We start from the raw sequence: 26808 nt of genomic DNA on the forward strand, positions 1-26808 counted from the left end.
ACGTGGTGCTATCGCAAGATGATCAACGTAACATGGAGGATAAAGATGCCAAACGCCAGGGCTCAAAACACTGTGGACCAACAGAGATCAATCCTTCCTACAATTTAGCATGATGTGGTCACACAATGCACCATTCCAATTTAAAGAGAATTGTGGCATATGGCTTCATTGAAAGAAAACTTCCATGAGGAAGGCTTAGAAATACCTCCCTTAAATAAATTCAAAATTACATGCAGGCACAGGGTTATGTACCAATGACAGAGATTAATCTTTTCTACAATCTTGAATGGCATATGGCTTCATTGAAAGAAAACTTCCATGAGGAAGGCTTAGAAATACCTCCTTTAAACAAATTCAAAATTGCATCCAGACACAGAGTTATGTACCAATGACAGAGATCAATCTTTTCTACAATCTCGAATGATGTGGTCACACAATGCACCATTCCAATTTAAAGAGAACTGTGGCATATGGCTTCATTGAAAGAAAACTTCCACGAGGAAGGCTTAGAAATATCTCCTTTAAACAAATTCAAAATTATATCCAGGCCCAGAGTTATGTACCAATGAAGGAAGTCGCAAATAACGGGATGATCTGGAAATGATGTATGGCAAATGATCAGTTATAGGATTGCAAACCAATAACCATGATTAAAAAGTTTATTTAAACAATGTTTTTAATACCACTGACCAAATCGAGCGAGTGGGCGTTGCGGTTACGGTCGCGCAGCTGTGAGCTTGCATTTGGGAGATAGTGGGTTCGAACCCCACCGTCGGTAACCCTGAAATGTTATTTTGTAGTTTCCTATTTTTCACGCCAAGCTGTACTTTAATTAAGGTCTGGCCGCTATCTTCTCAGTCCTAGCCATTTCCCATCCTTCCTTCGCTGAAAACCTTCGATGTGTTAGTAGAACGTTAAACAAGTAGCAAAAAACCGAAAAGAAATCTTCTCCGCCTTATACCACCTGGATTTCCTTTATAGATCATCTTGACAGCTCTATTATCTGGCATTCTCTCCACGTGTCCCAACCACCTTAATCTGTTGCTTTTTATTTCGGTTACGATACTCGGATGTCCATAGGGTTCTTCCAATTCCTTCTTTTTCCTTATTCTCCACAATTCCCCTTCCTTCACTGCGCTAAAAAAAATTATCAGTATTTTCCTCTCCCATCTGTTCAACAGTTCTTCATCCACTTTGGTCATTGTCCATGTTTCAGAGCCATAAGCTACCACTGGTCGTAATACTGCTCGATAGACTGTCAACTTTAATCTTCTACCAAGGCTGCGTGATCTAAACACTTTCAGTAAAGCTAAGTAAGCCCTATTGCCTGCAGCAATCCTCGCTTTTATTTCATCTTTCATGCCATTATCTTCTGTCACCAGCACTCCTAAATACTTAAACTTTTCACATCTCCTGTAGTTAATCCCATTTAATTTTATGCACTTGTCTTCCCTAACTATGGTCCTCCTAGATGCAAACGAGTAATGAGTTTTGGCATTATTCACTCTTAGGCCCATTTCTCCTCCTTCCTTTTCTAATCTATCCAGTCCTTCATCTAGGTCTTTCAGTCTTCTAGAAAGCATATCAGCATCTTCAGCATAAGCCAGATTCTGCGTTACATGGTTGAACAGCGTACCGCCTGGATTACTGACCTCCACCTTTCTCATCACACGCTCCAAAACCACATTGAAGAGCAGGGTAGATAACACATCCCCTTGCCGCAAACCTTGATTTACTTCAAACTCTTTAGTAAGATTTCCTTCAATTTTAAGCATGCATTTAGTACCCGTTAGGGTCATTTGTAGCAGTCTTATCAATTTAGTTGGGAACTCCATGTCCATCATTGTTTGATACATTTTCCTCCTTTTCACACTATCAAAAGCCTGCTGAAAATCCACAAACAGCTGATGCACATCCACGTTATATTCATAGCATTTCTCCGTTATTTGCCTGACAGTGAAGATGTGATCTGTTGTTGATCTACCCTGTCGAAAGCCACTTTGGTAGTCTTCTAGTATCTGTTCAACCAGTGGAGTGAATCTCATAGACAAAACCTTGGCTAAGACCTTATAAACCACACTAAGCAAAGATATACCTCTATATTTTTCGCAATTTGCTTTATCTTTTTTCTTATGACTTGGGCAAATAATCGCTAAGCTCCAATGCTCTGGCATTTGTTCCGTTTCCCAAACTTCAACAATTAGTTGGTGAACAAGTTGCGTCAACTGTTCACCCCCGTATTTAATCATCTCAGCTGACATGTTATCACTTCCTGGAGCCTTATTATTCTTCAAGTACTTAATCGCCGTCCTCACTTCTTCTATAGATGGTACAGGCACCGGTTTTAAATCTAGGCTAGGATCCTGCCAAGGCTGCCCATCCTCTTCCTCCAATCTCACCGTCTCTGCAGCCACATTCAATAGTTCACTAAAGTATTCCGCCTATCGGTCAAGAATTCGGTCTCTTCCCCAATCATGTTTCCTTCTTTATCTCTACAGAATACAGCATGTGGTTGAAAACCTTTCTGTAAGTCCTTTATTTTCCCACAGAACTTACGTACTTCTTGCATATCATATTGTTCCTCCAAATCTGTAATCCATTTCCTCTCTGCCTCTCTCTTCTTTCTCCTACAAATTCTGTCTGCCTCTTTCCTCTTCTTCCAAAATTCTTCTACATATGTTCTTGTTTACCTGCTAAACATATTCTTCCTTGCTTCGTTTCTCTCCTCAGTTGCTCTTCTGCAATCATCATCAAACCATCCTTGCCTTTCAGTCTTTACTTCCACTCTTAGCACTACATCCGCAGTTTCCTGCAATGCTTCCCTCAATAAAGTCCACTTTCCTTCGATGTTTTCCACTGCCCAGCTTTGTTGTTTAGCCTCCAATTTCTTCTCCATCCTGGATTCATATAGCTGCGCAGTTTCTATATTTTTCAATTTTGAGACCATATATCTCCTTGGAGATTTCCCTTTCTTAGCAGATCTGTAAGTTGCAACACGTTGCCTGTATTTTACCCGTACCAAGTAATGGTCCGAATCACAATCAGCTCCCCTACAACTGTCAACTTGTAGTACATCAGATGCATGTCTCCTATCGATTACTAAATGGTCTATTTGATTCAAGGTGACACCATCTGGTGAACACCAAGTGGCTTTCCGTATATTCTTTCTCTGAAACCATGTACTCTTCACCACCATCGAGTTTCCCATGGCAAAATCAACTAGCCTCTGTCCATTATCATTTGACACATCATGCAAACTTTCCTTCCCAACTGTCTCCCTATAGGCTTCTTCTTTACCCACTTTAGCGTTGAAATCTCCAAGTATGCTTTTACATGCTGTCTTGGGATGCATTCTATTTCTTGTTCCAATTGTCCATAGAACATATCTTTCTCTTCCTCCTTAGCCTCTTCTGTAGGTGCATACACACAAGGGTGATATTGAAAAAATGGGCCTTCATCCTTAGAGTGCATACTCTTTCATTTACAGGTTTAAAATTCAAAACCGCTGACTTATATCTGTCATCCACTAGGAAGTCAGTGCCACCTATTGTACCTCTGGCTCCACCACTATGCAGAACTGTATATCTTCTAAAAACAACACTTCCTTTCCATCTGACTTCCTGAATTGCTGCTATTTCAATATTATATTTATCCATTTCTTGTTTCAGACTGTTTAGGGCTCCTGGTTTATTAAGGGTTCGTACACTCCAGGTTGCTATATCATATTGGGCCGATGACCTTCGATGTTAGGCTCCTTAAAACAACAAGCAAGCATCATCACATATCATATTTCCGTTTGCATCTTCCATTTCCTCCTGTGGGTCGTTTACCATTATCATCAGTCCGGCTATTCTTGTCTTTGAGTTTCGTAACGAGTTGTTTTTCCGATATAGGGTTGTTAGCCCCATGATCAACCCCCAACCTGGAGGACCAGGGTATCCGTCTTTGTCTGGCCTATCACCTTTGACCTGTCCGGCTTGGGTGGCCCTATCAGGAGCTTATGCTTCCGCCGGCATAGCTCTCAGGATCAGTGTTGCCAACTTATATTTTCAAGTTCCGCTAAATACTACTAAAAATCCGCTAAAATTCCGCCAAGAAATCCGATCTCAAATAATGAGCAATAAAAATGAGCAAACCGGGCGAGTTGGTCGTGCGGTTAGAGGCGCGCGGCTGTAAGCTTGCATTCGGGAGATAGTGGGTTCGAATCCCACTGTAGGCAGCCCTGAAGATGGTTTTCCGTGATTTCCCATTTTCACACCAGGCAAATGCTGGGAATGTATCTTAATTATGGGCATGGCAGCTTCCTTCCAACTCCTAGGCCTGTCCTATCCTATCGTCGCCGTAAGACCTATCTGTGTCGGTGCGACGTAAAGCCACTAGCAAAAAAGAGCAATAATAATAATAATAATAATAATAATAATAATAATAATAATAATAATAATAATAATAATAATAATAATAATAAATGGCTGCACTCACCTGATCTGTGAGTTTTACTGGGATTAACCCCTGCCTGCGAGCCGGCGAGCTAAAGCTTGTAGGCGTTTTAGTGCCGGGTGCAAACTAAGTGAATCCCCTACCTCAACGGCCACACACAAAACAGGCCGTTCATTACATGGTCTTCCTTCATAGCATAAATATAAATGCTACTCTCTCACAGTTTCATTATCTGTCGTCATTCGTCAACTAGGATAAAAGTACCCTTTCCCCACGCATTACAAATTTATGATCTCATAACATCAAATCCAAATAACATGTTTTCCTCATGTGACTGATAGCTCCTGATAAGAAATACGGAATAGCTTGGAGATAGACTGGAGTAAAAAATTTAGAAAAAAACATAAAATGGATAAAACACTAAATTCCGCTATAATAAATCTAGAATTCCGCCAAAAAATCCGCTGTCCGCTAAATGATATATTTCTCCGCCGACAGTCTTCTAATTCCGCCAAATTTAGCGGAAAATCCGCTAAGTTGGCAACACTGCTCAGGATCACTTAGGAACGCAAGCTCCCACATCGCGACAAGATGAAGATACCAGCGTGGGAGAATCATAAATAATAGACAACTTTATTTTGAAAAGCTGCGAACCTTAAAATTATTGCAGTATTTCCAAATATGGATGTTAAACGATTTTCATTTAAATCAATTATTTTTTGTAGTGGAAACAGCAAAATGGTATTTCTTTATCAAGAATACTTTGGGAGATAAATGTTCCTTAGTTTGAAGAATATGTTTTATGGGAAAGCAAAGGGAAAACATATGACAGTACCATTCATTAGTCTCAACATAGAATTATTTTAATACCATGGAGAGGAAGATAATATCTATACAAATAGAATCAGAGTATGGTCTGTACTTTGGTCAGAATGTTTACAAATGGGTATTGTTTTTCGAAACAGACTTTCAACGTATTAGGTCGTGTTACGTACATGTAGTACGTGTTGAAGAGATGTTAAGTACAGAACAAAAATGGCCAGCCGGACACCAGTGGGATCCGAACCCACAACCTCCCGATTTCGCGTCGGTTGCGGTCGTGAAAATTCAATATTCATTGACATGCCCCACAACGGGCGACTTAAACGCACTCTACAGTGTGCTAGCAGCAGTGCCAGACCTGTAGCTCAGATCCTTTCAAACAGAACAAAGATGGCCTAGGCCACCATAGCTCAATTGGTAGAGCAACCGACGCGAAATCGGGAGGTTGTGGGTTCGGATCCCACTGGTGTCCGGCTGGCCATTTTTGTTCTGTACTTAACATCTCTTCAACACGTACTACATGTACGTAACACGACCTAATACGTTGAAAGTCTGTTTCGATTACAATGCGGTCGTGAAAATTCAATATTCATTGGGTATTGTTTTGTCGGTCATTTCCAGAATAAGAAGTAAATGCAACTTTTACATGTCTGTCATGTCTGTCTATCTGTCTCTCTGTATGTATGTCTGTCTGTATGTACACTATGTATGAACGTATGTTCGTCACAAGAAAACGGAAAACGGCGGAACAGAATAATAACAATCGCTATTTAAGGTATATGTAGGATACAAATGATTTTATTAATGCTGGCTAAACAGTAGTTAAGGGGAGGGTCTAAAAATGAATTCTCAAATAACTTATCTCGTAATACTGGTCCCAGCGAAACATAATACATTACCGAGCATTGTACAGTAGAACACGACGTTTACGATCTTACGCGCAGTAAAAATTCATTCTACGACTAATGTTAAGGGAACGATCAGAAAATTTTCGTCACGAAATGAGCGATATGAAATGCGTTACGCAAAGGTACTAAGCAACCGTGCAGGCTGTGATGTGAAGTACTGATGGATGGCCATGACTGAGATACGGTAGAAGGTTCTTTTGACGAAGAGACCTCATCCCGTCATATTCTAGATTATTTCATTAGTGGTAGTTTCATAAGGCGTGAGTTAGATTCCCCCCTTCGATGCACTGCATCTTACACTTGTCGACCACAAATTCCACACAGACGTCTCTCGGAAACGATTCATTATTTGTAAATAAATTCTTCGTTATCAATTTGATTTTCCTTTATTGAAAGACATACCGTGTTTCCAATCATTTGATTTTCTCAAAGGGAAATTTGACACTATTTAAAAAATGTATTTCCTGTGTCCTACCATTGTTACTCTTACCGAATTCTCCTTTGTAACAAGGAGATGAGAAATAGTAAAATCTGACCTCACACATTCTATAACAGTAGTAAGGTTACCGTACCGATATGCATCGCTCATTTAGAATCGCAGCTTTAAACTATATGAAAACGAAGTTGAAATGGTGCAAAGCAAATTTCTTAGATACCTTACGTACAAAATAACTACTGTAATAATTATCCTAAATTTGATTCTTACAATGACTGAATGAAACAACGTGGTTATAAGTCCTTAGCAAAAAGGCGAGTAATTGCAGTTCTTCTGTTTGTCTATAAATTAACAATCGTATTAGTAGCTCTAACCTGCTATTTCTGTTCAATTTGTCTGTCCCTAATCCACCTACACGCCCAAAACATGTTACTTTCTACTGCTCTAAATCAAGAACCCAACAACATAGTAATTCACCAAAGTTAAGCTCGATAAAAATATTTAATAAATATAGCAATGAGTACAGACTTCTATGTTGTTACTTCAGTGAGAAGAAAGAGGAAAACTGGGAACACAATGGCTTCGAAAATGTTAAAAATTTCCTCGTTTTAAAATTATAACTGAAAATGTAGCTGTCCCCCAAAATTGTGGAATGTCCCCATTTTTTGACTGTCTTGTCTCTCATTCCTTCCTTCAACAGTTGGTCACCGTAGTTCCTCTACACGTCGGTTATAGTGGAAAAATTACAATACCCGAGTCCCTTCAGCCCGTAACGGCGAGTAACTGGTAGATTGACACCGAAATAAAACGACAATTGACAAACCTAAATTAAGCTCTTAAGCATTATTCTAATTTCGTGTCCGGCTCTTTGACTGAATGGCCAGCCTAGTGGCCTTCGGTTCCGGAGGCCGCGGGTTTGATTCTCGACCGGGTCGGGTCGGATATTTTAACTTTGTCTGATAAATTCGTCTTGCTCGAGGGCTCGGTAGTTTTGTTCGTCTTAATACGCACCTAATTCACTTTACATTACAATCCATCACAGAAAGACGCAATCTGTACAAAATGCCGACCACAGGTAATTGGAAGAAGAAGAAGAATATGTTATTCTCATTTCACTCCTCATAGCATTTTCATATACTTTGAATCAAGCCGGGCTTAGTAGTTCAGGCGGCAGAGCACTGGCCTTCTGAGCCCAACGTGGCAGGTTCGATCCTGGCTCAGTCCAGTGGTATTTGAAGGTGCTCAAATACGTCAGCCTCCTATCAGTAGATTTACCGGTACATAAAAGGACTCCTGCGGGACAAAATTCCGGCACCTCGGCGTCTCCAAAAACCGAAAAAGAGTAGTTAGAGGGATTAAAATAAGTAACATTATTATTACTTTTAATCAAGTTGTATCAGGGTCACGTAATATTTCAACCGATTGATGTTCTTTATTTTAACCGGCCCTGCTTTATAGCTGCTATAAACAACAAGGAGACGACAGCTTCCTCACTCTGTTCTTAGAACATTTAAATAGACTACCAAGATTACATTGGCACACTTACTGGGAAGACAAAAGTCATCACAGCCGAGGTCTCGCTGAGTGATTTATAATGTTGATCAGAGAGCGGAACATTCAACACTTCATGAAGCTCGAGTTCTTTCTTTCTGTATTCTGAGTTAAGTACCACTGAAGATCCTTGCTAGCACTTTTATAGACATCCTCACAATTAAGAACAGCGGAGACAATCGAAAATTGCCCTGTAAAATGGAAAAGAAACAAGCAGAGAATTTCTTACTATGTAAAAATTTTGTAAATTTTGTAAATTTTGTAAAAACTAGGAAACAATAAGTTTATCATTTTTTGGCGGACTGTACTTTTCTACTGCACACTCGAAACTTGACATCCTCCATACTAGTTCTTTTCTGTCTTCTTCTTCTCCTTCCTGACCTTCTTCCAATTTTTTCTATTTGCTTTACGTCGCAGCGACACAGATAGGTCTTGTGGCGACGATGGGGCGGGAAAGACCTAGGAATGGGAAGGAAGCGGCCGTGGCCTTAATTAAGATACAACCCCAGCATTTGCCTGGTATGAAAACGGGAAACCACGGAAAACCATCTTCAGGGCTGTCGACAGTGGGATTCGAACCCACTATCTCCCGGATGCAAGCTCACAGCTGCGCGCTCCTAACCGCACGGCCAACTCGCCGGTATACCGTACCCCTTCTTCTAAGAGGCTGACGCTCTCTCTCAGGCCAGGAGATGTGTTGCGGTGATTTGAGGTGCGGAGATGATGAGAGGGGAGTGGCTGTTGCCTATAAAAGGCTCTGTCCCGGCATTTGCCTTAGTGCAGGAGAATGGAATACCATGGAAAACCATTCCCAGGACAGCCGACGGTTGGGATCAGCCCCTCTACCTCCCGAATATAGAGCTGGAAGGCTAGTTAAAACTAGCTGCTGTGCCGATATCTACTATAATCGGTGTTAGCCCATTGCTACTGCTAAAAATGTTTTCATTCCTCCCCTGAAGGGGGAGGCGGGCCTCCTAGACGGTGGCGCCGTCTCTCAGACCGGGAGATTTGTATCGGAGAAGATGTGCGGAGAAGGTGAGAGGGTTGGCGACCGTGGCCTATACTAGAAACTGTCCCGGCATTCGCCTTAGTGCAAGATAATGGAAAACCACAGAAAACCATTCTTAGGACAGCCGACGGTGGGGACCAGCCTGTCTCTGTCTCCCAAATGCACGGCTCTATGCAGAGCTGTCGGACCATAGACCAGCGGTGGCCACTTGTGAGCCGAGACTCACTCTGCATCCACCGACGTTTTCACTTCTATCTATCTCTGTCTAACTAAGCTTTCATTCCACTCCTGAGGGGGGAGGCGGGCCACCTAGTAAGGAACACCTACTCTCTGGCCAAGAGAGTTGTGAGGGGTTAAAGGTGATGGTAGAGGGTAAATAGAAGTGATGGAAATGGGAGATATGATTGTGGGCGTCTTGGCTATTTTTTTCTGTGTTTCCTTTATTTGTTTTTACGTAATTTTTATCACTAAATTAGTTTGGTGTTTTAGCCAAGTTGAAGATTTTTTTGGTTACATGTATACACAAAATACAAAAATACAGGCTTATTTCTTTAATTACTTAAACTAAGACACATTACAGGTTTCTTCAGGATGAAGAATGAGAGGTTTTAAATAAATAAGTATAGTAAGCTTACTGCCACATACAAATATGAAATTACATTAATTGGTTACTAAAGGAATGAGGTCCGGAAAGTGAAAAAATAGAATAAAAATGAAACTGATTTAGACCAGTTATACAGTATATCATACAATTTGGAAAGATAGTGTGCTATTTCGTGGTCAGGTGGTCGATTGTGGTGTCTTAGGGACCGTAATATCAAAGAGTAAGAGGGTCCTACGAGATGGACTAGGCAGCTGTTGGTGTGGAGAGAGTGCGTAGGGTACCCAAACACAGTATTCTCTATGGGGGTGGCCGGTCTGTGGATTGGATGAGGATGTGGTAAAAGTGGAGCGGGGATAGGGTATGTCGAGGATTCTTAAAGAGTACTTACCAGAGTGAGGACGTGACGGGGTTGTAGCCATAAGATCTATCTGTGTTGGTGTGACGTAAATAAACTTGTAAACAAACAAAAAAATCTTGAACACATCGTTACGGGCGACGATGAATCTTTGGAACAGGAGGGAGACGTGGGCGTCCTCTCTTCACTTTTTGACATATTTGTTATCGATTCATATGGATCGTGTTTCAGATATACTGTAGGTAGTTAAGAGATTCTTCTACTTTCCTGGCCTTTTCTTGGATCGGCACTAATGTGGATTAAGCCCTGTTTTACGGATGCCAGATGCCCTGAAGACAACCATTTTCACACCAGACAAATGCTGAAGTTGTACCTTAATTAAGGTCACGGCGCTTCTTTCCCACTCCTAGACCTTTCCTATCTCATTGTCGCTATAAGATCTATCTATGTCGGTGTGACGTGAAGCAACATGTAAACAAAATATCTTGAACACATCGTTACGGGCGACGAGTTGTGGTGACTGAAGTATGATCAAGAATCGAAGAGGCGAAGTATAAAGTGGCGTGGCCCAGGGTCACCCAAGTCCTGACTGTTATTTCTTTTTCCCTCACTTGAAGACACATTGGTAATGGAACGGTTTTCGGACTTTGCCGACATTCAAAGCAATGTGAATGCTGAACTCAACTGCATCCCACAGGCTGCCTTTACCCGAAGTATGCGTGACTTCTAACGCGTTGTCAGAAGTGCATAACCATGGGGGCGATTATTTTGAAGGACATTAAGCTGTATTCCTGTATACATGTACAAATAAATCTTGAAATCAATCATTCGCGAATGGGCTGTAAAATCATCCGGTGTCCCTCAAGGGTCTGTTCTAGGGCCTCTATTGTTCGTCTTACATATTAATGACATATCCTCCACACTTCATTATTGTAACTACCACTCATATGCTGATGATTGATCACACGTTGTACATGCATCTTCATTCTTCCCTCTCTCTCGAATGTTCTTGAACGAGTTGTACACGAGCAGCTAGTAGAATTCGTAACCAGACATTCTCTTTTTGACCCATTACAATCTGGCTTCAGAACGGGACACAGTACTACGACTGCACTTCTTCGGGTAACAGATGACATAAGACTAGCAATGGACAAACGGCAGGTGACGATACTGACACTCCTTGACTTTGTAGTGCGTTCGACACGGTAAATATAGACATACTCTTATCTAAGCTCCGTTCTCTGCATATCGGCACGATAGTCCTAAATTTTTAAAGTCGTACATTACAAATCGTCGCCAGTGCGTAGTGGTAAACAATCAAAGATCCCAATGGGCTGTAAAATAATCTGGTTTCCTTCAAGGGTCTGTTCTAGGGCCTCTATTGTTCGTCTTGCATATTAATGACATATCCTCTACACGTCAGTATTATAACTACCACTTACATGCTGATGATCTGCAGATATACCAACACACCACTGCAAACAATTTACATGAAACAGTTCAGCATACTAGTTCAGATATTCTAAAAACAACTACTTAATCCTAAATCCTCGTAAAACACAAAATATTATTATAGGAAACTCGAAATTATTACATGTAAGAAATAATATTAATCCTCCTCCAATCGTAATCAATGACATTGTTGTACCGTACCTTAAAATGTAACTAATCTTGGAATCTCCATCAATGAGAATCTGACCTGGAATGAACACGTAACTAATGTATGTAGAAAGGTTCATGCAGCTCTACATCCCCTGAAACGTCACAAGAATTATTTTCCTCAAAAACATAAATTAAAAATCCAAGCACTACTATTCCCAATTTTAGATTACTGTGATACGGTACTAGTCAATCTAAATGCTGAACAAGTTTTGAGACTTCAACGAGCACAAAACTCATACATACGATATGCCTTCCAACTGCGACATGACGCTCATGTTATACCATATTTCAAAACATTGGGACCGAGCTCGATAGCTGCAGTCGATTAAGTGCGGCCACTATTCGGGAGATAGTGTGTTCGAATCCCACTGACGGCAGCCCTGAATATGGTTTTCCGTGATTTCCCCTTCTCACACCAGGCAAATTCTGGGGCTGTACCTTAATTAAGGCCACGGCCGCTTCCTTCAAATTCCTAGCCCTTTCCTGTCCCATCGTCGCCATAACACCTATCTGTGACGGTGCGACGTAAAGCGACTTGCCAAAAAAAAAAAAGAGATGGCTACGCATAAATGAACGAAGGAATGTTCACCTAATGCCACTTGTTTACCAAGTGCTCTCGATGAACGCGCACATATCTTCTAATTTTCGTTTCCTTTCTTCATTCCATGATATTAGTACTCGTTCTGGTTTCATATTTGAAATTCCACTAAATCGACCGAATTCCTACAATCATTCTTTTTTAGTTACTACATCGAGACTCTGGAATGCACTCCCAATGGACATTCGGCACGATACTTCCTCTCATAAATTCAAATCTGCCTGCCGAAAGTTTTTCCTGGGAACATATAACTGAGTTGTGTGAGTCATTGTGTGTATGTGCATCTATTACGCACTTCATTCATTATTCTTATTATTACTATATTTCCTCTTTATAGTATTATTATTAGTAGTATATTGTCACACTAATTGCTGTACTGATTTGTAACTTAGTATATCTGTCCGTAGTATTATTTCTTTGTCGAATTACTGTCTTACTTTTATGTTTACATTTTTCCATGTTATTGTTTATAGTGGTTAAATGTAAGAGAGGGCCGTGAGCCCTAACTTCGCCACAAATGTAAGTCAGCAATAAATAAATAAAATATAGACTGTTTCAGTCTGAAAGTCTCTGAAAATTAGTGGTAGTGGTGGTGATTATTGATTTAAGAGGAAGTACAACTAGGCAACCAACCCCTATCTAACAGTAATCAGAAAGAAAATATGGCAGGGACCCGACAGATCGATAAATGAAGGTATCGGCCAAAGAAAGACAAGGGCCACGAAGGGCGTGAAAATGAAAGACTACCTAGGCCTCAAGTTCTCTAATACCGTCGTGGTTGGAAAAGAACAAGAGTTGACTAAGGGAGGTTGGATAGGATAGATGAAAGTGAGGATCCTGGCACAGGTAGGTGGAAGCAATGCCAGGACTCAGCCATAGGGCCCGTGGTCGCCAACCAGTGCTCCTAAATTGGAAGTTTCTGGGGCCCATTTAGTTGCCTCTTACGACAGGCAGGGGATACCGTGGTTCTATTTTACCGCCCCCCACCCACGGGAGGTATAAGGACGAGAGAGGGGTCCTTACGTTAAATATAATAAAGAACCTCAATCATGGTATTAAATCACTTGTTTTCGCAGTGTAGTCTAGTTAGTATAGTATAGTGGCAGCCGGTGGCAATAATAATAATAATAATAATAATAATAATAATAATAATAATAATAATAATAATAATAATAATAATTGTTACCGTGGTTTGGTGGATCAGCAGAGGTGAAAGAAGGTGCTGGGATGAATAGACCTCAATCTACGAAATTAAAGTTAATTTAAAATTTAACAAGGTTATATTTTCTTTTCAAGATCAAGAAATAACAAATATAACAGGTATTTAGTAGCCTAGCAACAAATCGAGAATGTACAATTACAGTGGTTACCGGATTTGGGCTCCGAGAGCCAGACACACAATTCTTGAGCTATAAGCCCAACTTGACCCATATACAAGATTCAACCAAGGGGCAGACGACCCCAATCATGCTCAAGAGCACTTGCTCCCAATTACATAGTAAAAGCCTCCTCGAGGCACACAGAAACAAATTTTTTGGGAAGGGCAACCCGCTCTCAAAGTTCCAGCCTATCAAAGGCCACACCAAACTCCACATTCAAGCTGTCCTCCAAGTACAATAACACAGGGGTAAAAATACCCAACCTACTGAGGCCTATTCAGTGAAGAAACCGGACAATGACATGGCCCCAAAATACCAATTTGAGTGGAGGCGTACTTGCAGTCCTAATACACTTTATTAAAAACTATTTGGCTCTAGGCCGCTTATGCAAGGGCTAATCCCATTCTACGGAGGTGACACGATAGAAAACTTTATGACATTACGAGTAGAAGGGAAACTGTTATGAAAACGTAGTCACCTCAAAACAAAATGAATGGGAGCTCGAGAGGGTTAGGCACTCTCTATCCCAATTTGTAGTTTGAAGAGACAGAATTTATACCAAGAGTCTTTTACATTTTAGAGGAAAGTTACATGGTAAACGGTATCGAACCTGCCCCGAGAGTTAAACTGCTGAGCTAGCAAGAAAATAAGTTATTAAAAGGCCATTACCTTATTGATGAACTGCTGTCCGACGAAAGAGGCGCTTCCCGACCCCTGCTACATAATTTACACAATGATAGATGTTACTGAAGTGGCCCGGAGACTCGAAAATCAGCAGTTTATATACCCTCGTGGAACATTCGAGACCTTTCAAGAATAAGAACACCCACCCACAAGCTTTTTATTGGACGGCCAAAACATTACATGTCAAAACTGAAGAAGAAAACCAGGATTGGTGGAAAATTAATTACAGAAATTTATGATTGGCCAATTTCAAAACTGGCGGAAAGAAAGGGTTAACGTTGCCAACTTAAACAATGGCAGAAAGAAATTTATGACTACAAAATTTCTTCAAAGAAAAGTTCCTTCACTTTGCACTAGGGTGCACAATTGTAGTTCTTAAGTGGTGCCATCTAGAAGAGAATGTTCACACTTCTTGCTACAGAGAAAACAAATATAAATCGAAAAAGACACAGTTCAGAGCACTTCAAAATTTATAGCAATGACATCTTCTGATAAACTTTCGAATTAACACGGTTGTTAGAGTTCAGGCTTCCTCCAGTAGAGGAGTTTCAACTGGCGCAAAGTTCGAATTAGCGGCGTGGAGGTGTACCACCCGGTACAATAATAATAATAATAATAATAATAATAATAATAATAATAATAATAATAATAATAATAATAATAATAATAATAATAATAATAATAATAATAATAGATCGTGATGTCAGACATATGAGTACAAACACAATCACTGAAGAGGAAGGTAGATGAGCTCTCGTGTAATAGTTTCTTAATTAGTGCTTCCTGGGTTAGCCTACAATTACAGAGCGGAACCTCAGCCTACTTGTCGTGTTTGTTATCGCTACACATCGGGTTTCTCTCCGTTTGACTGTATCCCGAGCCTGTACCTGAACATGTAGCCATTAGAATACACAGTGCATCCAACTTAACTATATTTTTAGACTTTCCGAGAGCAGTGTATGTATTTTCTCCCATATTTCCCGCGTTCTCTCATATTCCACCTCTATTTTATTGAGTATCTCGATTCTAATATTTCTCCCATATTTTAGGTTTCATTACTTTTCGCGGAAGTAAATATTTTTCGAGAGATTGAAATGCTGATTGCACGCTTGTTTTTCAAATGTTGGCAGTGTATGTCGGAAATCACAAAATCACTTACCACGTTTCCATGGGGATTGAAATCGATTTGAATACGCTTTCTGTACTCAATACGTTACTTGTTTTCATGTAAGATTCAATTCGTATTCAGATCGATTTGAATATGACACTCGTAATTTACGAGATCGCGCGAGGCCGTACGAGAATAATCCGACATGTAGCGTTTGACAGCAACGACCAACCCTAATCAAAGTAGAGTAAAGAAAGAAGTCCTCGTGTATTATTACCAAAGGAATTTAAAGTCCGTGATACAAACTTGTTTTTTGTACAGCCTATAGCCCGTACAAAAGAAAGGAGTAAGGACTGGTGAGAGCCTATAGTGCAACGTTACTCCACAGAAGATGATTAATTAGACAGCTGCAGGATAAGTTCGACATTTATGTTCATATGTCTGCGTATTGAACCACACCTCAAATCAAACAAGTTTTTCGTGAGCAAACCAATGTCTGTTGAGGAAAATTTGCGATGGCTTTGCACAAACTAGCTTCATGTGCTGAATATAGAATTGTTGCAAATCAGTTTCCGTCGAAGAGCTTGTACATTTCCTTTTCTCGTATTATTTCCAATAACGTTATAGTCTCCGGCGTCCACAGATTTCTGCTTATACTACACATGGTAAAATATATAAGGAACAGTAAGCTGAAATCAACTGAACAGGAAGGAAATCACAGGAAGCACATGATAAATAAACTACAATGGAGCATCCGTAGCATTTTCAAATCGATTTCAGTACGTTTCACGTTTCCATGATACTATATCCGTATTGAGTACGATTCGATCCCACTTTCTAGCAGGATCGACTTTGAGACTCAATACGAACTAAGTCCCCGTTTCCATGAGGTTTTCGATACGGAAAGCGTATTCAAATCGATTTGAATTCCCCATGGAAACTTGGTAACTGTTAGCACCTTCCATTTGCTTCCTTTCACTTCCTATTATAGTACTTCTGAACATTGTGAGTACGTCTTAAAAAGTTGCTGGAACACGTGTGCACTTTTTGCAGGAGCAAGCACCTCTATTTTCTCTACAATATACTGAACCAAATTTGAAACAATGAACATGCCAGGATATATTCCTGAAGAATCGTAAAGGAGAGATCCTTCCTTTATGTTTGCCAGGGACGTACCAACCCGCCCTTAAAAGTATTCTTACTTATACAGGATGAACCCGAACTCTACCGGCAAACTTTCGGAGGCTGTTCATAATAATAATGTTATTGGCTTTACGTCCCACTAACTATCTGTACGGTTTTCGGCAACGCCGAGGTGCTGGAATTTAGTCCCGCAGGAGTTCTTTAACGTGCCAGTAAATCTATCAACACGGGCCTGTCGTATTTGAGCACCTCCAAATACCACCGGACTGAGCCAGGATCGAGCCTGCCAAATTGGGGTCAGAAGGCCAGCGCCTAAACCGTCTGAGCCACTCAGCCCGACGGAGGTTATTCAGGGATATTTGAAAGTGGATAAGTGGACTAATGTAAGAAACAGAACTACTACTACTACTAAGGTGACTGAAGCTTAAATGCAAATTGTTACAAATTTCAGCACAACTTATAAAGAACTCTTCAAGTTTTCACTAACTACTGTAAAGTCTCTGAATGAGTGCAGATCAAGCTGTAAATATACAATAATTGTTTCAATGTTGTTCTAGATAAATAATTATATACATTAATAGTACCGTATATTTAATAATACAAACCTAGAATACTAGAAAATGTCGATAATCTTCTGTTGTGGTAGTTTGACAAAATCTACCCTTATTTCTAATTTTACAATCTGTCAACCGTAGTTACACAATCAATGCTAATAGCGTCTTTAATTCTGAAACTTATTTACAATTACTTTTGAAATATAAATGTCATTATTGACAGAGGGGAATGACATACCTAACCGCTTCTCTGATATCTTCTAAAAAACAAAACAACAAACAAACCCTACGGCGATCCATGATGGCCTTGGTCTACCAAGTAACCGTTGTTCAGCCCGCAGGCCTGCAGACTACGAGGTGACGCGAGGTCAGCGCGACGAATCTTCTCGCCCATTATTTTGGCTTTCTAGACAGAGGCCGCTATCTAAGCGTGAGATAGCTCCTCGATTAATTGTTCTCATATAAGCTCAGTATACCTCGAGTCCAACCCTCAGATGCAGGTAAAAATCCCTGACCCCGCCGGGAATCGAACTCGCAGTTTCCAGTTAAGAGACATGTTCGCTACCCCGTGACCGCAGAACCGGAAATGCCTTCTAAATGGCATGCTAAATTCCCACTAAATTCCCAAGGATGATGATTTAAAATATCCATAGAAACATCAGTGTTCAAAGAGAGATTCAGTTTAGACAGTTCAAAAACTAAATGCGATTGTTCCCCCTCTCTTGTAAAATTCACTGGAATGCCGATAGGAGGTTTTGAAATTGGGGCCGTAATTCACAAATACGTACATTATCGTTAAAGGGACTGCCTGGCCGAGGCGGTAAAGGCGAGCTCGGTTCACCCTGAAGGACGAGGGTTCGATTCCCACTTCCGGAGGTTCACTCAGCCTACACTAAAACTGAATATCACGTTAATTCCTGGGGGCAAAGGCGGCCGGGCGTAGAGCTAACCACTCTACCCTACCAAGTGCCGAGGTTACGGATAGTGGAAGCCTTTACTTTCCATCCCTCCCAGGGCCTCTGTGGCCTACACGGAAATGAATTTGCTTTGCTTTGCATTTTCCTTAAAATGTACCTTCTACTCGTTAAAGGATCTTCGATTTAGTTAAATATGAAAACTCCACTCAACGTCGCCTGATATTAGAAAAGCAAATCTGAAAATAATTTCCTCTGGGGAAAATTTCGCTTTGAACTCCCTTGGATTCCACTCCAGACTTACAAATGGCCCGTGGAGGTTAATAAGCATGCCACATGTAATGAGCAAAGTATTGTCGGACTTACTGAAACCCCCTGTAGGTGGGATCGGTAGAATAAATCTACGATATCCCATGTCTGTTGTAAAAGGCGACTGAAAAGCGAACTGCACGGTTCTCTACTTGGAAAAGCAGAATTCCGACCAAGAGGACCCTACTCGTGTCTGACATTCCTTCCGATTATTTGTGAAGGGCTCATCACTTTCATACTTTCCATACAACCTCTCTTGGTCAACTCTTGTTTTCTTTCGGACTACGACGGCATGAGGTTTGCGAGGCCCTGTACTTCTCTCTCTCTTTTCTTTTCATTGCTTGGCTAGAATTATTTCAAGTACTATGGAATTATTATAAGCTTGAATTACAATAAAATCCCCGGTAGCTGTCTGATGTTTTTGCTGTTTAATCCAGAGAATCGCCGAATGGATTATGATGCGGGCTTCAGCATTGAATAACACATCTATGGAGAAAGGTTTAGGTTTATGGAACATTAGCTTATGACAAAAGTGAGCCAAGTAGTGGAGATTTTAGTGAAATTCAAAATTGCTCCCGTGTAAAGCCGTGGCGGATTGTTAGTATACTATAAATTTGAATCTCTGCACGCAAATGTTATGAAATTAATTCGAGAAATACCACTCGAGTAATAGACTTTCGACTATCAATGTTTTATTGTGGAGTTAAGAAACAAAAACACTTGTGAATGCCGGTAAAAATGTATAACTCTTTAGCCATTTAAATCTAATACCAATAGGATTCAAGAACCTTTGGTCCGAAATTGTAGCGGAGCAAAATTGTAGCATCAAATGACAACTAGGCGAGTGAGTCGCATAGAAGACGTTACAGAAGAAATGTAACCTTAAGCTGAGCCCTCATTTCAAACGGGCCTGAAATCCTTTTTTCTTCATTGTACAGGCTGATGACCACATTTTCCCTAAAAGAATGTTTAGCACCACTACCACTGAATTTTACAGAGCTTACACATAAACTATATTTTCTGTTCCATCTTCTGGCTGGAGGATTACCACACTGTGAAAGGTGCTCACTCGCAAACAATCTAGGTACAGCTGTCCACGGAAAATGTCACTACTGAAATTCACGCTAACCACCCCCGAAGATTTCTCCCTGTTTCTTGATTACAGCCTTTATAGCGCAGAATGTAAGCCTCCGTGTCTCAGGCGGCAACGCGCCGGTCTCTCACCGCTGAGTTCCGTGGTTCAAATCCCGGTCACTCCGTGTGAGATTTGTGCTGGACAAAGCGGTGGTGGGACAGGGTTTTCTCCGGGTACTCTGGTTTTCCCTGTCATCTTTCATTCCAGCAACACTCTCCATTACCATTTCATTTCATCTATCAGTCATTAATCATTGCCCCAGAGGAGTGTGACAGGGTTCGGTAGCCGGCACAATTCCTATCCTCGTCGCTAGATGGGGGCTTCATTCATGCTATTCCTGACCCGTTCTAATGACTGGAAACTGGCTGTGGATTGTCATTCTCACAGTACGTGTGCATTCACACTCCCACTTACCCTCCCTTCCCTCTTCTGACACACACAACAGACAGCGGCTGGCTTAGCAAATACGGCAAGTTCATCAATTTGAATCGAACGCCCGGAAGTAAGCAAGTAACCTCATTTTCTTGAAAAGAAAATTTTCCTTCGCCAATCCGATTGCGTCATTGTTCTTTACATAACACGAAAAGTATCCCTTTTTTTATTGGCATAGTTCTGATACACTCTGTATATCTGGACCTCCTACTTTAAGAACCATAAAGCAGGTATGCCAACGAAGAGAAGAGGCAGCCTCCGTCACCTTGGAAAAAGAGTGGAACCGTGATATGAAACTTATGTCAGAAAGTGTCGTACGAGTGAAATTTCAGATTTTTAGGCTGTAACCCTTTCTAATCCACCTAGGGGCTGAATGTCTAAATCCCCATCATGAGAAAATAAGAATATCAAGAAAAATTTTAATTTCGTATGTCAAACATTTCCAGGGGAATTAATATTTTTGTTTTCGGAGCTAACCTTTCTTTAAATTATTAGGGGTGGAATATTTTTTATTTAGAATGTAGTACATAAAGGCTATATATATATAGAACAAACTGTACGCAGCCTACTGGGGCTGGGAAGCGACCATGTGCAATGAACGAGAAATCTGTGCGTTCGCACAGAGCATTAGCTCTGTCTCCCACTTCCCAGTTCCCCTCCCTTCGGCCGGGGAAACTGTTACGAGATCAGCTTATGCTTAATGATAAAGCAACAGTGGACACACTGTGTCGTTTTCGCAGGAATCTTGCAGATCACCCGCCTTACAGACTAGATCTCTTTCCTTGTGACTATCACGTGTTTGGTCCTTTGAAGAAGGCCCTGAAGCGTAAGTGTTTCTCCGCTAATCAAGTGGCCCCTGATGCTGTGGAAGAATGTTCCACCAGCAAAAATTGTCCTTATTTGTAGGGGGTGTACATAAGCTTGTTCAGCATCAGCAGTGGCGATTGGGTATTAAAAGTGGGGATGGGGAAGGGGAAAAATATTTACAGATAACAAAAAGTACCCGGGTTTGTTAATACTTAAAGAAAATAAAGAAACGAATTGGCTGATAAGACAACAGGGCTTGTACAAATTCTCAGTTTCAGGCGGCTAAAATTGACCTAGGACCTAGGGGGATGTTTTCATTCCCCTCCCCAAAGGGAAGGGGTGGGCCACCTAGAAGGTAACGCCTTCTCTCCGGCCAGGAGATTTGGTGGGGTTTGGAGGTTTGTTGGAGTTAGGAGATGGGTAAAAGGAGTGTGTATATTGAAGTAGTTATGGTGATATGCCCTCTTGGCTAAGGTGTGTAGTTGTTCCGTGCTTTATTTACAATTATTCAGTGGTACAATTTTACAGTGCTTACATTGAGGTTACACAGTTTTACAGTGATTGGCTAAAATGGAATAAATTCTCCACAAAGTGGGGGGAGGAGAATACCTCCTCCACGCCCCCCCCCCCCCCCGCCCTAATCGCCACTACTGCTCAGCACTGGGACTGGTGCCCGAACTCAATGGGTGGTTTCCTACAGACTCCCTCAAACTGTCGTCGGTATACTGTCGTTGTGATGTGGTGAAAGTGGTCGGGTACAAAAATAGCTCCGTCTGTGGATCAGTGGTAGAGTGTCGGCCTCCGGATCCCAAGATATAGCGGGTTCAAATCCGACAGAAGTAGTCAGATTTTTGAAAGGCGGGGAAAATGTCCATTCTACACTCCACTTCGTACGATATCGGCATGTAAAAAATCTCTGGTGACACATTTGGTGTTTACCCGACAAAACTCATTAAAACTCAGCCACAGACGCCCAAGAGAGATCCGGGTCACTCTACCTTCTGGTAGACTTGGAGTAAAACTGAACGTCGAAATTGACGAACAGACATCTAGATTGCGTCACATTAAAATGTCTACATGCGGTAGCTGAGGCCATATGATATTTTTATTATTATTGTCATTATAGTGGTAGATTGTAGCCTCCGTGGCTCAGGCGGCAGCACGTTGGCCTCTCACCGCTGAGTTCCGTGGTTCCAAACCCGGTCACTCCATGTGAGATTAGTGGTGGACAAAGCGGAAGCAGGGCAGATTTTCCTCCGGGTACTCCGGTTTTCTCTGTCATATTTCATTCTAGCAACACTCTCCAATATAATTTCATTTCATCTATCATTCATTAACCATTGCCCCAGAGGACTGTGACAGGCTTCGGCAGCCGGCACGATTCCTATCCTCACCGCTAGATGGGGGCTTCATTCATTCCACTCCTGACCCGGTCGAATGACTGGAAACAGGCTGTGGATTTTCATAGTGGTAGATTGTTGACGTCCATGTACCAAGATTGCGGGATGAAATCCGGCGGAGGTATTCGGATTTCTAATAATAATAATAATAATAATAATAATAATAATAATAATAATAATAATAATAATAATAATAATAATAATAATAATAATAATAATAATAATAATGTTTTAGGCCCCACTAACTAGCCTACTTTTAACGATTTTTGGAGACGCCACGGTGAGGGAATTTTGTCCCGCAGGAGTTCTTTGGGTGCCAGTAAATCTACTGACACGAGGCTGACGTATCTGAGCACCTTCAAATACCACCGGACTGAGCCAGGATCGAACCTGCCATGTTGAGGTCAGAAGGCCAGCGCCTCAACCGTCTGAGCCACGCAGTCCGGCTCGGATTTCTGAACTCGTGGTGGTGATTATTATTTTAAGAGGAAGTACAGCTAGGCAACCATCCTTTCTCGTAACACTACTCAGAGAGAAAAAGGGGAAGGGATCCGACACTTCGAAAAATGAAGATATCGGCCAAAGAACGACAAAAGGCACGAAGGGCGTGAAAATTAAAGACTCCCTAAGCCTCGATACCTAATACAGTCGGGGTCTGAAAAAAACAAGAGTTGACTAAGGGAGGTTGGATAGGATACATGAAAGTGAGGAGCCTGGCACAAATAAGTGGAAGCAATGCCAAGACTCAGCTAAGGGCCCCGTGGCCGCCAACCCACGCTCCCAATTTAAGAGCCCATGGGGCCCCTTTTAGTCGCCTCTTGCGACAGGCAGGGGTTGCCATGGATGTTATTCTTCCCCTATGGGAGGGGATTTCTGAAGAGCGGATAAAAGTGTATTCGGCATTCCATGTTGTACTATGTCGGCATGTAAATGGACTTTGGTTACACATTTGACCTCAAGCCTACAAAATTAAAACTCAGCTATAGATCGCCCAAAAGAGATACAGTTTCCTCTGCCATCTGGCAGAGTAAAACGGAACGTCGAAATTGACGCTCAGGCAGCACACGGTAGCTGAGGCCATATTGTTTCAGACTGATATGTAATAGCAAATTCTAAGTCGGTGAGGAAAGCAACGGGAAACTAGCTCACTCCTCATTCCCTAGTATACCTCTTTAGTGATGTCTAAGCCATCTATGGCAGCTGACGGCTGAACTGTTGAGGTTCCAACCAGCCATCGGTCTTAGTGTTTATTATTATTATTATTATTATTATTATTATTATTACTAGCATGAGCTCGCGGCTTTGCCCGCTTTTATTAATTCAATCGTTAGATGTTTCTAAACTATTTATTTAAAAGCAAATTAAAACATATTTATTAACTCACATAGTTTTGACGTAAATTGCATGAAATACATCATTTTATTTTTATTATATTGTTATTTTCAATGCTTAAGATGCCGGGTATAACTTTCATGACGTCATCCTAATCAGATGAGTTAATGAGATGAAATGAATGAAATGATATATGATAGTAAGAATGAAAAGCATAAAACCCGGGATCGGCACATAGCCCGCTCTTCTCGAATAGCTCAAGACTTTACGTCCCCATCCGACGGACGAATCATCATCAACAGCGTCATTTGCCCTCACACTATATTACACCAAACACAGTTTCTTACGCCATGGACGTAAAATGGCTCCTTGAATTGTGTTCTCTACCTATCTTATATACCTTGCCCAGCGACAGTGACTCTATGCATTTAATCTTGGTGACAGCACGTTGGATTGTCATATCCCAATACACGTTTCCCGATGGTTTTTCGTTCGTAACTCACCAACGAAAGTGAAAATGAAAATTCCGGCTACGAGGTGCATTTGGACCCCCTTCCATCTACCTATGTACATTCCAGATCTTTGCGTGCTGTAGATTTTGCTGGGCATCGCGCACACGCAAAACACAGACAAACATTTGCTTTATTATTATTATTATTATTATTATTATTATTATTATTATTATTATTATTATTATTATTATTATTATTATTATTATTATTATTATCCTTCCCGTCCTAAGTGCTCCCCTCTTACAGTTCTCCTGTTCGAGTCAGCAATGGCAACTAACTATCGTTGTTTGATGTTTCAGTTCTGAGCCTGTTCACCATCATCAAGTTCCCTAACGACGCCTGCCTCTCTCCAGATGGAGCTAAGGGAACGTGTTACCACAGCCTAGAGTGTAAGAGTCTGGGAGGCATCGCGAGTGGAACTTGCGCCCGTGGCTTCGGTGTCTGCTGCATCTGTAAGTACCAATAGTTCTTAGTAGGTACTTTTAAACTGTACAAAATTAACCTTACAGTAACTTAAGTTCCATTGACAATGAAAATTAAACTTTTAAGCTAAAATTTATGGGCAAAAATGCTTCAGCATTCACTATGGAAAGCGGAAACGTCTACAATAAACAATCGCAAATAAGAAAAAATGAACAGATGATCTGAAATAGGTCAAGGTATATACAGACAATATGAAGCTAAATAACGTTTGCACCGAGCTCGATAGCTGCAGTCGCTTAAATTCGGCCAGTATCCAGTATTCGGGAGATAGTAGGTTCGAACCCCACTGTCGGCAGCCCTGAAAATGGTTTTCCGTGGTTTCCCATTTTCACACCAGGCAAATGTTGGGGCTGTACCTTAATTAAGGCCACGGCCGCTTCCTTCCCACTCCTAGCCCTTTCCTGTCCCATCGTCGCCATAAGACCTATCTGTGTCGGTGCGACGTAAAGCAACTAGCAAAAAAAAAAAAAAAAAATAACGTTTGCATTATTAAAGAACCATAATCTAAAACCTTAGACAGCTGTAGTCCCAAAATTTTTACGGGGTATACTCTAAAGTTAGTCCATGACTAATCCTGATTTTCAGATCGCCACTGACTGTAAAATTAGCGGTTGGCGCTTCATATAACAAGTGATTTTCCGCAATATGATGGCTTACTCTTCTTAGTATCAATATCTTCGTTTTCAGATTTTCTTTTTAGACTCAAAGTACCCATTGTCAACCAACGATCCATATTTCTTGTTGCTAAACAGCGTGTTCTTTGTTTTCAGTCACAAAGAAACTGATACTAAACGCCAAGACTCTAGAGGACGGTGTTGCGAACTCACGAAATAATTTCTATTCTGACAGAAAGAGGTTAGATCGACCCACAACCGCAAAACTGATCAATATGATGTTATATGTGGTTATAAAATATTCAAAGCTATGCAATGACGGTACCATCTTATACAATAGGTAGCTCCTCTTTAGACACTACATTATCAAATACGCAAATTTTTCTAATAAAAGTGTGCACTTACATGCTTTTAAATGAGTTTAAATAATACCATTCCTACAAGTGGTCCTAAACGCTGTTTTCTTCGCTTTCTTAACATCAGTGATAATGTTGATTCATGTTTGGGGATGTTGCAATAAGGAACTCTGAGAAAGTTGCCATTTTACAAAAGAAAGAGCACCAAAAATACTGTATAATTCACCACCCTTAACACCTAAGGATTATTTGTATAAGAAATGCAAACTTCTACCACTCCACATGTTACGTGATAGAGCTTCAGCTATGATGGTATATAAAATTAAGCATAATTTGCTTCATACAAACATTACTGTATCTGTATCATAAGTTCTGACATACACTTATATAACACTCGAGGAGCAGAGAGTCCATACAGAATTTGTAAAAACTAGTAAGTATGGTTGTAACTCCTTATGGCACTACTCTATGAAGGTGTACAATGCTCTCCCTAAACATATACAACATGCAACAACAATTTCAAAATTTAAACAAAAAATAAATAATCAATGGACAAAAGAAAATGAGCAGTAAATCTTACAAACCAAGTAATGTACAGTGGTCGTATATATTTGTAAGGGTTCCCTCTTCTCTCACACTGTAATGTATTTACAAATAGCGTATTATTGTATTGTAAATATTTTGTAAACTCTGCCAATATTTAATCCTTGCATTGCATCGTTAAGAGCCTCGGCTCAGGTGCCCTTTCTTGAGTAAATAAAAAAAATGTATTGGTAAAATAATATTGGTGGCACTAGGTACAAATCGATCAATAGAACGTAATCAAAAGCGTGTTTTTATCATCTGTAACTATTAACTACTACTACTACTACTACTACGAAACGTTTTCATTCCTCCCCTGAAGGGGGAGGCGGGCCTCTTAGACGGTTACGCCGTCTCTCAGACAGGGAGATTTGTTATGGTGAAGGAGAAGGTGAGGGGGTAGGCGGCCGTGGCCTATACTACAAACTGTACCAGCATTCGCCTTAGTGCAGGAGAATGGAAAACCACGGAAAACCATTCTCAGGACAGTCGACGGGCGAGGCCAGGCGAGAAATGCAGCACTGTGCCCCAGGCCCGTCTCCCGAATGCAGAGGCGTAGAGCCACGGTAGAGCCGTGACCACCTCTCCTCTGCTCGGTTGGCCGGTCAGAGTACAGAGCTTATGGGACAACAACCCACTCTGCATCTACCGATCCTGTGACTATTAACCAACGATTGCCGTC

At 41.0% G+C, this 26808-nt stretch overlaps 1 protein-coding gene across 1 annotated transcript in view; it reads left to right on the forward strand.

Moving 5' to 3' along the window:
• Window positions 1-26808, forward strand: part of LOC136884644 (uncharacterized) — a 148329-nt gene that overhangs the window by 37720 nt on the left and 83801 nt on the right. Inside the window, exon 3 of the mRNA XM_068229625.1 lies at window positions 24391-24543. Within this exon, the coding sequence (XP_068085726.1) occupies window positions 24391-24543 (153 nt within the window). The remainder of the gene's footprint in view (window positions 1-24390; window positions 24544-26808) is intronic.

This window comes from Anabrus simplex, chromosome 1 (genome assembly GCF_040414725.1).
Source record: "Anabrus simplex isolate iqAnaSimp1 chromosome 1, ASM4041472v1, whole genome shotgun sequence".
NCBI lineage: Eukaryota > Metazoa > Arthropoda > Insecta > Orthoptera > Tettigoniidae > Anabrus > Anabrus simplex.